The sequence below is a fragment of the Phyllopteryx taeniolatus genome, chromosome 15 (assembly GCF_024500385.1).
Source record: "Phyllopteryx taeniolatus isolate TA_2022b chromosome 15, UOR_Ptae_1.2, whole genome shotgun sequence".
Lineage (NCBI taxonomy): Eukaryota > Metazoa > Chordata > Actinopteri > Syngnathiformes > Syngnathidae > Phyllopteryx > Phyllopteryx taeniolatus.
The window spans coordinates 8,636,944-8,651,362 of record NC_084516.1 but is presented as its reverse complement, the minus strand read 5'-3'; the positions used below and the strand labels follow the sequence as shown (position 1 = coordinate 8,651,362).

The 14,419-nt window shown below is 40.8% G+C and overlaps 1 protein-coding gene across 3 annotated transcripts in view; it reads right to left on the bottom strand.

Moving 5' to 3' along the window:
* Positions 1-8,236: 8,236 nt before the first annotated feature.
* LOC133465009 (matrix metalloproteinase-17-like) overlaps positions 8,237-14,419 on the bottom strand; it is a 120,806-nt gene continuing 114,623 nt past the window's right edge. For all 3 annotated transcript variants that reach the window (XM_061747311.1, XM_061747309.1, XM_061747308.1), the window contains exons 9-10: positions 13,922-14,179; positions 8,237-10,780 (exon numbers count right to left, since the gene is read on the bottom strand). In XM_061747311.1, coding sequence (XP_061603295.1) covers positions 10,455-10,780; positions 13,922-14,179 — 584 coding nt within the window. In that variant the 3' untranslated portion in view covers positions 8,237-10,454. The remainder of the gene's footprint in view (positions 10,781-13,921; positions 14,180-14,419) is intronic.

Genomic DNA, 14,419 nt, shown 5'->3' with positions numbered 1-14,419 from the left:
ATGTTGTGAACTGAGTCACCAAAAATGTGAAATTAGCTAATGTGAACAACTGGGGATGGGGGGGACTAAAAAAAAAAAAAAACACTGTATGCGTTTTTTAGATTAGAAAGAGAATGTTTTAACACCAGAAGTTAGTGGATTTTAGGCTAGCACATGAAATGACAATGCATTTCCCACGACTCATTCCTGTAGCTTCTGTTAAATACGGCCCTAGATGGGCAGTTGAATTTCCCTGTCTCTATTTATATATATTTTTTGACATCATGTTGTCGTCCACGGCTGTTGAAAAAAGTAACAACCTGATTTAGACAAAGTAAGGAGTAGAAAGTACAGATATCTCTTTTCAAATGTAGGAAGTAAAAGTTCATCAGAAAAAGCAATACTTACGTACAAATACCTGAAAATAGTGCCTACTTGTCGAACGATACTGTATATATATTCCACTAGATGACTTAAGGTACAATTGACGTGTATCCATCATTATTTTATAATAGAGTCCTGTATTTTTGGGTCACATTTTGTTTAGTGGTGTGCTGTGAGATTTTTCAAATGTAAAATACGTGCCTTGGCTCAATAAAGTTTGGGACACATTAATCTTACATTTTATTTATTTGAGCTAAAGTATCTATTTCAGTGACTTCAAGTTTTAGTCAAGTCCAATCAAGTTTATTTGTATAGCCCTGAATCACAAAAGAGTCTCAAAGAGCTTCACAGGCCCACAGTTGAATTCTATCAGGCTGATTAACTGGAAAATATTTCCTTCGCACAATATAGCAACGTGATAGAATAAAAATGAATCAATAGAATCAACAAACCAGTGTGTGTTTATACAGTATAACTTAATCTATGGTTTTGAATCTTTTTGAAAGTCAACTTTATTTATTTATAGCACACTTTGAAATGGGTATTATGGTTAAACAAAGGTGGCAAATGTTCTCCAAAGATATTTGCAAAACTGGTAACGGTGTGCTGCTGTTTGCTCATTCGCCAAAATGCCAACCTTATGATGGAAGGCCTAATTGGTTTCCGTGGCGCAAGCTTAGGATATCCGTTAAATATTGAGCTAGTGTCTCTGAAATTAGCCTTGTTTTGAGGGAGTGGATCTGTCTCATGCAAATGAGCCACTGCTCACCCCGCCCACCACAACAGTGTCGCGATTCGTTAACATGGCAACCTGGGTGGAGCTGGGGCGTTGTGGTGAGGCAAGCGGCTAACTGTTCTGTAAAGAGAGGCAAGCCCCAATAAAAAAGAAAACATGCAAAAGAATCATTTGTGAAGGCAGCACTTCATCATTTTGCAGAATTACTTTTGTAAATTAGTGTAGCAGATCCGTGCAAGTGGCCCACGTACAACAACAATATTTGATTTGATTGAATTGCTAATGCAATTAAACTATTCAAATGTAACATTTCCTTCATACAGTATTTTCTCATCATATAGAAAACAAATGAGAGTCATAAATATTCACAGATAAGAACTGTGTACAGTGTGGATGACTTGAGAACCGAGACAACAAATCCGCATCGCTTTAGCTCTGCGAGTATTCTCTCAGGAAGGGATTATGTAGCTTTCTAATCAGAATTCAGCCATATTTTGTTGCATATTTTTGTAATTACCATACAGCTTTTCCTCACTGGAAAATAACAAGTGAGACCAGAGGAGCAGGAGATGCAAACCATGTTGTGTATGAGGCGGATCTAGATGTGGAATGATAAGAAAAAGTAGAATTGAGAAACAGAAGGGGGAGGGGCTGCAGAATGAGGACAAATGGTAACAGGCGCTTGAAAGTTTATATATATATATATATATATATAAAACAAAAAACTGTCAGACAAGAGGGGTTTGGATGTGTGGCGGTAGAAAATGGGACAATCCAAAACATAGCAAGAGAGAAGATACTGGCAACAACGTTTAGAAAGGATTGTAACAAAAGAGTAAACAGTTCATCAGCCTGCACTTCAATCTTGCATCTCTCTAAAGGCCCTCATCATGTTTGGATGAAATAAAGTCAGTATAAGGCTTTAAAAGTGGAGAGGAATTGAACAAAACAGAATCAAATGTTTTGAATAACCAACATCGGTTCATTTTACATTCATTCATCATGCCATATAACTAAGTTTCCTGTTTAATCCCATTTGAATTTTCCCCTTTTAGAAGCAACTGCCACTTGTAACAAGAGACATGCACTTTGGCCTCTATCCATCCAAACAAAACAACAACAACGAAACATATGACAGTGCTAGTGTGAGAGAACTGATGAAAAGATGCATAATTTGATCTTTTTTTTCCCTCCTTTGGTTGAATTTGGTTGGGTGAGTTCTGTTCCTCCTGGTTGATCCAACTATCCAACTATCTCCTTCTGGCAGGTGGTGCAAAGGGCCTCAGGTGTTCACAGTCAGAGATGCTATCATCACGATGCCACCGGCCTTTATAGATGGAAGCTGTATACTACATACCAGGACAACTATAGTACTCTTAAGGTCTGATACGCTGTTTAAAAAACAACAACTCCAATATAGCAAACTATCGCGTAGTCACTTTTTATTTATTATTGAAATTTTTTCGAGACTGCTCTGCCAAATTGGCAAACACGCAGCGAGCAAGGGGCTTGCATGAAAATCAGGATCCACTAGCATTTGCGACCCGCCACAGATGCGCCACTGATGAAAATAGAGCCCTGTGTGTCTCCCGGTTGGCCCGGGAATGCCTCGGGATCCCCCGGGAAGCGCTGGATGAAGATTTAGCTGCTGCGCCCGCAACCTGACCCCGGATGAATTGAAGTCAGAAGAGGCACGACACCCCTGGCATCACATTCAATCTATGTTTATCGACTTACACACCACAAAAAAACTGTTTTTCAGTGGAATTGATACCTGATGAGACTTTTGTGCTGTTCCACAGGTGTTAATGAAGACAATTCATTTCAGATCATTGCTTGTGGCTGAATTTGCTTTGTTCCTTTATAAAGATTTCATGCATTTTTGTTTGTAGTTAAAGTGATATTGTTGGGCAAGATCAGAAGAAGTTCCTATTTTATATTTTTTTGTAAAGTTGATGTTCATGCTCTGATTTGAAAAAGAAAAAAAAATCAGAAGTTACTCACCAATTAGTAGTTGAGTAGTTTTGGAGTACTTTCTCTCTCTCTCCCTACCTCAAATAATTATTTGGAGGACTATTTTTTACTTTAACTTGAGTCATGTGATTCGGAAGTAACAGTCGTATTACTAGAGTAACAGTTTTTGGCTCCTCTACGCACCTCTGCTTTGCTATGCTCCGCACGGAGATTTTTATGATTATTCATCATTTCTCAAGAGCACGAAAAACATGACTGGCTTTTCAGCAAATGGCTGGGGATAGGTTCCACAGAAAATGACGTGGAATGGAAGGAATTCATAAAATAGTGAAGTCAAAATATGTGGACCATTACTGTACTGAGCGAAACGGGAAAAAAAAATACCTATTCCAACATATTATGTATGTATCTCGAGCTATCTAGAAGCTCTGTGCACAATGTGGAGGGCTTCAGCAATCATTGACGGATTGAATGATCCTCACTGTGAATCACTTTGAGAGCCATTGCATCATCTTTCCCATTTATTTATATTACTCATTATGTTCAGAAGGAAGTTGACCTTGAAGCACAGTTCATCCACTCTTTAGACGGCTAACACTACTTTTCCTCTATCATCCTTCTTGATGAGTTCGGTCGCTGGGCTGAATGGTAGCCAGCGTTCTCCTCCCAGACAGACCGTGAAGGTCACCGCTCTCTACAAAACCATCTCACCGCCGAAATGAACTTTCAGGACTCGATCAGCATAATAGTTTTGTCCGGCTTCGCGCATCGCCGTGTCTCGAGTGTGGAGTCCTCGCCGATAAGGTCAGTGTCGGATAGGAAACTCGATGGGCTCGTTTACAGCCGAGGAGGAGCCTCTGACTGAGGGGGCACTAAAAGGATCATGCTGAGAATACATGGTGTTAACTACTGTATGTCACACGTTTAAGAAACTCAACATGGACACATAATGTACACATGGTCATTGCACCCTAATTAAAGGAGTCTATATTATGCATTACTTTCACATTTGAAAACAATTCCCAGGTATCTTAATAATGTGTGTAACATGACAACCATGAAGCAAGCATCTTACTTGCAAGCCCCTGAACTTTATAGCAACACTGTTATTACTGTGGCCTGAGCACAAAAACAGTGAGTCGATCATTTTTTCATGCAATACAAAAGAAATAAATCTGTAAACAGGCAAATTTGCAAAGGCTGAACCGCAAATATTGATTCTTATTTATGGCTATGGCACAGCAACAGAGTAAGCTAATTGTAGCATATATTTGTATTTTTAAAATTCTAGCCAAGTATCCTCATTTGAGTCGAGCTTTGTTGAATATACTGTGCAGCGAAAAAGGAAAACAACAATAACGGGACTGCCATGATATGGGACTGCATACCATTTAATATAGGTGAAGGTTACAAATGACCCTTCAGCGCTTTTATTAGTAAAGATGAATGGCGCCAGTTGTAATCTCTTACTTGCACATATGGTGCGTTTGAGCTGAGGTAGACTGGATGCATAAGAAGCACCAAAGAGACTTGCAGCTACTATTATGAATGATCTGTGCTGCTTTAAGGGGCCTATGGGAGGTCTCGACACTCTCCATGTGATAGGGTTTGCCAGTTTGCTCACCGGAGAAAATTCCTATCTGGATGTAGCTCATGAAAGCTGACCTCATGTTGTCCTTTACATTATATTATATTATATTAGATTATATAACTAGAGCAGGCTGCTACCTATGATCACCTGGAGTAGAAATAAACAAAGCGACTCAGCAAAACAAATCTCAGCGTTATATTTGACTCAACTCTCTCCTTTCAAATGCACATATACAATCAAAGTGTGTTTTTTGCTCAAATACAGCCCATCGTATTCGCAAGTGATGCAGAGATCATAGTCCATGTATTTGTTATGTCTCGCCTTGACTGTTGCAATGTGCTGCTTTATGGTCTTATGTTTAGTAATAAAAGGCTGCAGCAAGACTTTTGACGAGGACAAGAAACTGTGATCATATTTGTCCGATGCTGGCCAACTTGCATTGGCTCGCGGTCCACTGGAGATGCGATTTTAAGGTTTTGTTACTTACTCCTAAAATATTACATGGCCTAGCACCCTCCTACCTTGTCGACTTAGTAGTAGCGCATGTTCTGTTACGAAAACTGACAACAGGCTGGTCTTTTGGCGACCCCCAGAAAGAAATCCGCAGGCTCTAGAGCATTTTCTATTTCGTCTCCGGTACTGTGGAATGCCCAACCCGTGGATATTAGAGCTGCTACCCCAGTAAAAATGTTTGAATCCCGATTTAAGACATTTTTAGCCTCAAAGTAAATATAGGCCTGCTTCACTGCCGCTTCTGTCGCTTCATCAATCTTCGTCAACTGTGGGCCTGTGAATCTCTTCAAGACTCTTTTTTAATTTAGACCTATACAAATACACTTGACTAGCCTAGAAATCATTCATAAACATTATCATAAATCCCAAATAGCTCTTGAGAAACCCCTAAAATGTGCGTGTTTCTCTTGTCCCTTCCGCTTGATAGCCAACTAACATATCAAACATAAACATTTGTGTTAAGACTTGGTGAAGCAACATGTGGCTCAATGCCCAAAGTTTTTTTTTTGCAGACAATATTGGTTTGTTTGTGGTCACTCGGCAGCTCGTGTTTCGTGTACAGCCAATGTACCAGCGCGCAAGCTCTGAAAAAAGACAACTCAACCTTCTTTCACTTGGCCAAGTAGTGTACTTACTCCATGTTGCCTAAATCTCTTCTAGACATTTCATTTCACCTAACTGACCAAATTCTTAACAATCAAGTGATCGCATGTCATGCGATTGTTTCTCAATTGAATCACTGCTAAAATACACTTTAGAACCAAAAGATTCAGCCCCTAATACAGTGTCTCCATTCGCCTCATCACTCTAATCGAATAATGATTCATTTGATTCTCGACACTCCAGCCCCTCTATCATGTCGTAGCGCGTCAAGATTTCAAGACATCGGGGGTCGTATTCAAGTTCAAACTTGTCTTGACTGACAGGAAATAGAAGGGTGCGCCTTTTCAACCCGCGATGATTGTGTGGGCCACAGTTGGATTGAATTTCTTGGAATGTGACCGGAGAATTGGCAGAACAGAGCGTGAATAAGTCTGACGTGCATCAAATGATCGGTTGTCTCAGGATCCGCTGCCACCGCCATGCGTGTCCTTGGGGATGGACAACACTTTACATCACCACTGAGCTGTTTTCTTTTAGTACAGGCTGCTGCATTTAGATTTGAACTTTTTGTGCTTGTAAAAATGCATGAGTCGGGAAAGTACCATTACTCACACTTGGACTTCAGAATGACATGTTCAATCTAAAAACCTTTTCCGACAACACTGTGCCCTCCTTTGAGCATTTTTCTCCACTTTTGATCAAAGTCGGCAAAGGACCGTTTGGCAGATGTCGCTAATGGATTATCCTGATTAGGACCCGACCGATACGGAGTTTTCCTTTTTTTTTTTTTTTGCTTTTGTAATGTAGGACAGTAATGCCGAAAGGTGTTTAAATTGGTCGAAAACTGTTTAAGTACTCATCTTCTCATCTGGGAGAATAGAGCCTGGCTAAAATCAATTGGGATGTTAATTTGACAGCAAACATCAATCCCTCAAGGTACAATGCTGAGTTAGACCCCTTGATAGAGTTGTTCTCACCTTGATATAATACACAACAATCGTGAAAAGCTTGCAAACAGGCTCTGAGTTTTCACCATGACACTTTAATAATAAACAAAAAAAATTGTGGATAGTACATCTGCCTGAATGTTAAGAGGTTCTGGGTTTGAATCCCCCTTCGGTGTGGAGTTTGTATGTTCTCCCCGTGTTACCTCCCACATTCCGACAAAACATCCGTGTTAGGTTCATTTAAGACTTGAAATTGTCCACAGGTGTGAATAGTTGTTTGTCTACTGTATATGTGCCCTCTGTTGGCTGGCGACCAGTCTATGTTGTACCTCATCTCTCGCCTAAAGTCAGCTGGGATAGTCTCCAGGATGGATGGATGAATAATAAAAAACACCTGGTAGAGTACTGAAAATGAACAAATATTGTACCTATTTGACTTCTGAGTGCACACAAGGCTGAACACTCAGAATGCACTTTGCCTGGTAGTTCTGCTCCTATCAGTGACGACACATACAGTTTTAATTCTTGCAGTTATTTTAAATTACATTAGCTGCCCCAAAATCATAGAAATCCAATGCTGGAAGTGATCTATTCTGCACGTTCAATCGGACTGTCTCATCCCGGCTGGTGCAACCTTCGAGCCAAGTGTGTGTTGAAATCGGTGCACTCATACAGTAGTGGTGTCACAGCTTGGTTTGGGAAGGTGTGACTGAAGGGAGATTGTTGAGGGGAATTATAATGAAATGTACAACTCCAAAAAAGGCTTCCGTTTATATGACAGCTCGTAGTTGGCTGTGTTATGTATTTCAACACTGTTTCAATAACTGATGTGGACAGTTTATACAATATCACTTCATATGATAACCCGGTTAAGTACATTTTCCATAAAAAAAGTCCCAAATTATAAAAAGGAAAATGTTCAAAAGTGAATGTTTTTATGTGTTCCAAAGTGTAACTATGAGTCTAACCTTTTCAAAATCTCAGACAAACTAATAGACCACACAAGGTGGCGCTTCGAGGTCATATTTGGAAAAGTACATCATGTTTGAGACTACAGCAGAATGGCACGTGAATAGAGAGAGCCAATCACAAGCGTAGACTTTAGAAGAAATTTTTTTTTTTTGGAATATAACTAACTAAAATTCCAGTGATGGGAATTTCCAAAAGCAACTGTAATTTAATTACACATTTTCTTCTAGTAGTGTAATGGATTACAATGAGACACATTTTCTAATTCAAGCCTGAAATCGAGTTACATGTAATTAGTCCCCCCCCCCCCCCCCCCCACACTGGTGCTCATTTTGATGGCATGAGGTATTCACGCCGTTTTCATTGTTTACAGAAGATGTCAGCACGCAGCACTCCATTCATGTTACATGCGGTCTCGCGGCTATGAAGTTACACATCTTTGCACCTTATGCACTGATCGTCATCTGAATTATCCATTCCAACTGTAAATTGGCTGAACTTGTTGGCATTTGAAAATACTGCTCAAAAATAAAGTCTCAATAATCCTCCAAACATAGTGAGATTTATTTTCTTACAAAAATATTTTACATTATAAAACACATCTTGAAATATACACTCCAATAGGAACCATTCAAAGTGTTTCCAGCCTTCATATTACGGCTCGCTGTTCGACTGAGAGGAAATACAATAAAAATCCAGTTGCTAGTTTATGGGCTTGAAAAGAGTCAAGCAGTGAGAGGAAGAAAGCTTTGCAAAGAGGAACCATCCATCCAATACGGTTAGAAAAACACAACCAAGCTTCTGTTTCTGTCTGTGGCGCTGCTGAAAATGATCCATGAGCAAAAAGTTCTGAGCGCTAGCAAGCGAGGTGAACAATGACACAGCGTGAGATGTGTGTCTACCTGGTGACACCTGTAAAGCTAACAATCTCACCGCCAATACCTTTTGGTTTGCATTGTCTTGTCAGATACATGTCAAGCTCCCAAACATCAACACCTATATTCTCGAATGGCACCATATGCCCGGGTAAACGCTTTCTGGAAGCTTTTCCTGTCATGTGGAATAAAACGAAATGTCTTCTGCTACAACCCAATCAGTGGCCATCACCAGAATGTGGTCTGTAAGTACATTTGGAGAATTTTGGGATGTGTGGGGCTCTTCTCCAATTGTTATTAACACCAAAAATGCAATTCAATTCGACTGATGCACTTTTCTGACAGGTTTCTGGCATTCATCACCGTTTCCTTCTTCTTAGCCCAGAGGACGGTGCAGCTTCGTCCTCATATGGTCAACGGGAGGGCATTCATCTAACTTGAATGGGCAACTGGAGGACCATTAATGACGTTAAATGGGCACCTAGGCCATTGCATCTCTTTATATGGGCAATGGGAGGGCCATTTAGCCCTAATATGGTCAAAGGGAAGGACTTTCCATGTCCTTGTATAGGCACGTGGAGGCTGTTTAATGTACGTATAAGGACATTGAGCGCCTATATGGGCATGTAGGCCTTTTCGGGTCCTTATATGGGCAATGGGGGGGGGGGGGTCCATATGGCACAAGGAGGGTGTTTAATGTCCTTCTATAGGCAACTAAGGACTTTCCATGTCCTAATATGGCGGGGGGGGGGCTTTTAATGTCCTTGTATGGACAACTTAGGGCTTTCAGTGTACTATTATGGCAAGGCTCTGGCTTGATTGCCCTCATGTGGGTAATTGAGGGCCTTAAATGTTCTTATATGGCAAGGGGAGGGCATTTACAAATACAAATTAGCATATGCATGCTTAAAAACAAAAACAAAACAAAGATCATATAAGTGAATTATGCCCATTATCGTGATGTCATTTTTATACTTTAATTTGTATACACCGTTTGCTGTCCTGTTAACCATGTTATAGGGTAATACATATTATTATCTTTGCCTTGTTTTCCAAGATCACATTAATATTACTCTATTTACCGTTAATTTAATGATCTCGTGATAATATTATTTTTAACAATGAGTAGTAATCTCTCGTAGTCAGGCATAGTTGGTCTCTCTTGAACACCCACTTAATTTATACATGGGTGTATGATGTGTTGTTCCTCATAAGATATCTTTATTGTCATTGTACGGGTACAATGACATTTTGGCAGACCAAACCTGCACACGCCTAAAAAAGCAAAACATTTCATCCACTATCAGAATATTAAGAACATTATCGTAACATTTGAATTTGTGGGAACCCTGTAGAATTGGTTGTACCTAGAGGAGAATAACACTTTAATTAGTGATGTTAAGTGAAACTGGTGGGGTGCTTAAAAGCCAAAACTCAAATATAATTTCCGTTCTTCAGCCCAATAGCCTTTCATTAATTGGATTTAGCAATCTCACAATGTGTCTTAAAAAGTAAAAGGTCAAACTGCTCCTTTACCAGTTGGTGTCTACATTCTAAATGTCCCTCCTTGCTATGAGTTTGTTTCATATAACTAATGTCTTTACTTAGCTGCTCAAAGACTGTATTTCTGCGTAGCCTCGTTTTAAAGCATTGACGACCTTTGTCATCAAGAATGGATTCAAGTCCACCTGTATGATAACTGTACAGTATGCACCGTGTATAATGCAAGGCTTTTAGAGAAACATCAAATGGCTTGAGAAATAAATAAGAGAGAAACAAGAGCAAAAAGGATAGCCATTAGTACTCATATAAAGAAAATGTTCCGTGTTGAGTGTAAGCTGGATGTCTACCAGTGAGTCTTAAGTACTTCTTGTGTTTTGGCATCATAGCGGTAGAGGGCCAAGGGCCAGGGAGAGCGTCCAGAGGGGCGGCAGCAGCCACAAGGGAGACGGCGAGGGCCGGGGCCCTAGAGGCGAAGCGCCGTCCGAGGTGCACGAGCACACCTCGTAGCCGTTCTCGGCGTGGTCCGGGCGAGGGTGCGCGTTGGCTCGGCTCTCGGTGCTCTTGGCCTCCGCGCCCGGCGAGTCCGATTGCATGTCGGTGCACAGCAGCCAGTCTTTGGCAATAAGGCGAGGGTAGTCCGCCTCCACCTCCATGTCGCTGCTCGGCACTCGCCAGTACTCCTTCCCCTTGAAGAAGTATGATGAACCTGCATACGAGACACAAAGATGCTCGTAAATATTAAAAGGCAGAAAACAACCCCACAACATGCTGCTGCCACCTCCGTATTTCAAAGGCTTGCAAGCTTCTCGCTTTTTCCTCCAAACATAACGACGCTTATTAGGGCCAAACAATCTAATTTTGGTTTCATCAGACCAAAGTACCACATTTCCAAAATTGAGGTGTTAGTCCCTGTTTGCTTCTGCACACTGTAATCTGGCTTTACATTTCTTTTTTCATGTTTCTTTTGGCGTGGAATAGATTCTTTCTGGCAGAGTGGTCTTGCAGCCTATGTTGGTACAGCACTTGTTTGACAAGTGCTGTAAGGATAAGGACACACTCTAATCAACTTCGGCCAGTATCTTCACATGGTCTTTTACTTTTGTTCTTGGGGTGATATGCACAATTCTGAACAAAGCACAGTCTCTCTGGGATGTGTAGTTTACCCTGTACTCATGCAGAAACCTGAAGGCAGATTAACACTTCTATCTGCCTCGAATCCCCTCAGCCAAAACTGTCTGAGTATCATGAATGTGTGCTTACATTGATATACTCCAAATCAGTGATTCCCAATCAGTGTGGCGTGTGCTGCAGGAAATTATCCAATTTCACTTAATTGGTCTGCAAATTATTAATTTACTACAAATAATGTCTATTTTCTCATCTATCTATGCCAGAGACGTACAGCGTCAGGCAAAACAATTAAATGGTCTTCCACTTGATGGCAGGAAGTACATCATTAACATCTGTATCCACTTTTTGTGACATTTCGGCTGCTCTAAGTAAATAACCTTAATTAGGAAGATACATGTGGAGCGGAGCTCAATGAGCTAATTTCCATCTGTAGTCCCTCACCGAAATTGCAGGAAAACAAACAACATATTACACAAAACAGGGAGTAACACGTACTGTACATACAGACACAGTAATGTAAAATGTCAAAGTAAGTCACTACACACCAGCAATTTTTCCCATTACAAACTCTCCAACAACCTACTCTCACTGTAGTGTGTGGATTAATGCTGGCAATAGTTTGGCGCTTGTTATACTCTGTTATTGCTTTGAATGAAAAAGCAGATTGTCCTATTGTATCAACAACCATTAACACCATCACTGAGTGGGAAGTGAACTGCAGCCTGTAGTGAACCACTACATCCAAGTTTTTGTGTGTCTTACACAGTAAGGTACATTACATTTGTGGGGTACATCCAAATGCACCCGCAAAAGGTGAAAATCTGCGAATCTAGTGAGACCATATAATTTGTCACAAGTCTTAACTTAATTACACACTTTTTAAACACAAAAAACTGCAAGTGTAAAATGTATAGAAAATACTGTACGTATTGTAGTATCTGTGTGTTAGCCAATTCTGGACGTGAGCGGTGGCCAACAGCAGCTTTGTGCGAGTGTGCTCATTAAATTTATGTTTTGCTGTTCCCCCGGCATTTAATAAGTGGCTGAAAAGTGCATCGGCGATTGTGGCTCTCCTTCCAGTAAGTAAATATACGTTTCTCTCTCTATATAAGAGCGTTCATATTTCCACGATATTAGTGAGGGAACACTGCAATACATGAAATGAAAATGAATGAAAATTGCACACCACTGAAGCGTTCAAATTTTGAGGTAGCACTGTGTTTGTCTCACATCATTAGATCTAAAAGATTTCTTAAACAGTCTTTTCTGAGAAGTCACATGCTTATACCGCAGGTGTTTTTTTTTGTTTTTTTTCCCCCCATTTGGCCTGCTCTCCTTTGCAAAAACATCAGCAAACTGGAGCTGGCAAACTTTAAGACACAACATGCTCGTATGAACACCTGAACGGAACTACAGACGGGGTGCACTCTTCTGGAGTGGCATTCCAAAGTAAGCCAAAGAGCCCGAGAGCACCTCCTGCTAATTAGTTGTTTTCGTGCCAGTTCTGAAGACCCACAAGTGATTTATCAAAGGTTAATCTCATTAGATGAATGCAGACGAATCAATCACATAAACAGAATGCAAAGGTTGTTGGCTCGCTAAAAGCTAAAAACTCTGTGGGATCACAGGCTGATCCCATTTCTGTGACTGAGTCTTGGCCTCCACAGGCCCGTATCAAGGCTTGCACCACTTGGTGGGCATCAGCAGTGGTTGCAAATAGTCGTAGACCTCTTCAAGTGCGGTGGAATAACTCTACACTCTCTTCCCACTTCGATTAATTTTGGGCAATTTTTTATTTTTAAATCCAGTTTGAGCCTGACATTTTTTTGTTTTACTGGGTGTAGCTCACATACGCAAAGCTGAAATAGAACACAATATAAATCAATTTAGTTGATGGACTAATTTCCTTCAGTACACTCATCTGTTGCAGCAAGCGGCTCTGCGTCCTCCTCATCCCCAAAACGTTTTTAGCAACTAGTCGACGTCATGCTAGAAACGTAATTGTGGGGCAGTTCAGTCGACTAGTCTGCACAACCTTTAGCCCTTATGCACCTCATCGGTGTACGGAGTGTAAGTACATATCAAAATATCAAACAACATTTGAGTCCCATGATGTGTATTGAACGTGTCATTATTATTGGTGTCGTCTGAGAGAAAGGAATTACGCCTTCAGACAGCTCTGGAGCGTCCATTGGACTGGGAGCTATTGATTATGATGAGGTTAATCCACAATAGAACATTCTCTGTCATATCTCTGAGATTAGACTCGAGATCTTGTCGTTCAGTTTTAGTCTTTTTCAAAAGGTGCTCCCTTTGAAATGGGCAGATTGTCGTTCAAAGCCTCCATTTGCTCCAAATTGTCAGGGGTGTAAATTTCATAGTTTGTTTTTGAGTTTGTACAACTGCACTGCATCATACTGAGAACTGTTTCGATAATTTATAACTACAACACTGTCAGCAGCTACATGTAGACACAACACTCATCGTATCATATTTCCTGTATAAATTGTGATTTACGTCGATGTAGGTACGTACGTATGGCATGAAAATATCAAATTAGGTGTTAGAAATCAAAGGATTTACAACTGTACCAAAAATAGGGGGCCTTTTTTGAATTACATTTGTATATATTTTTTATCCTTAGTTAATTGGAAAGAGGAACCCAACAACTATTAGAGTGGGCTACCTGTGAATTGGATTTCCTCTGACCACTTACCATCAGACCACCTCATGGCATCATCCAGGTGCGGGGGCAGCCCCTTCCACAACGCGCTGTCCTTAGGGTAGCCCAGATCCATGCGCCTCAGGTGGTCGTCGTAGCGCCAGTAGCGGTTGTCCTTGAAGAAGTAGGTCTTCTCATTGTGGAGCCACACAAAGGCCGCTTCCACGCTCTCCAAAGGCAAGCCGAAGTCGCTGATTGGACGCGGGTAACCCTCCTCCACAATATTGTCTTTAAATACCCAGTACTTTATACCTACAGAGGAAGGATAAAGATCAGGCGTGTAAAGGTTTGGTTAGTTTATTTCATAAAATATAAAACAAATATAAAGGGCAGCATGGTGCCATAGTGGGTTTACACGTCTGTTCTGAGGTTCAGGGTTCAAATCTCAGCTCTGGCTGAGAGTGGCGTGAACATGTTCTTTCGGTGCTTGTGTGGGTTTCCTCCAGGTACTCCGGCTTCCTCAAAAACATGCATGTTAGGTTAACTGAAGAC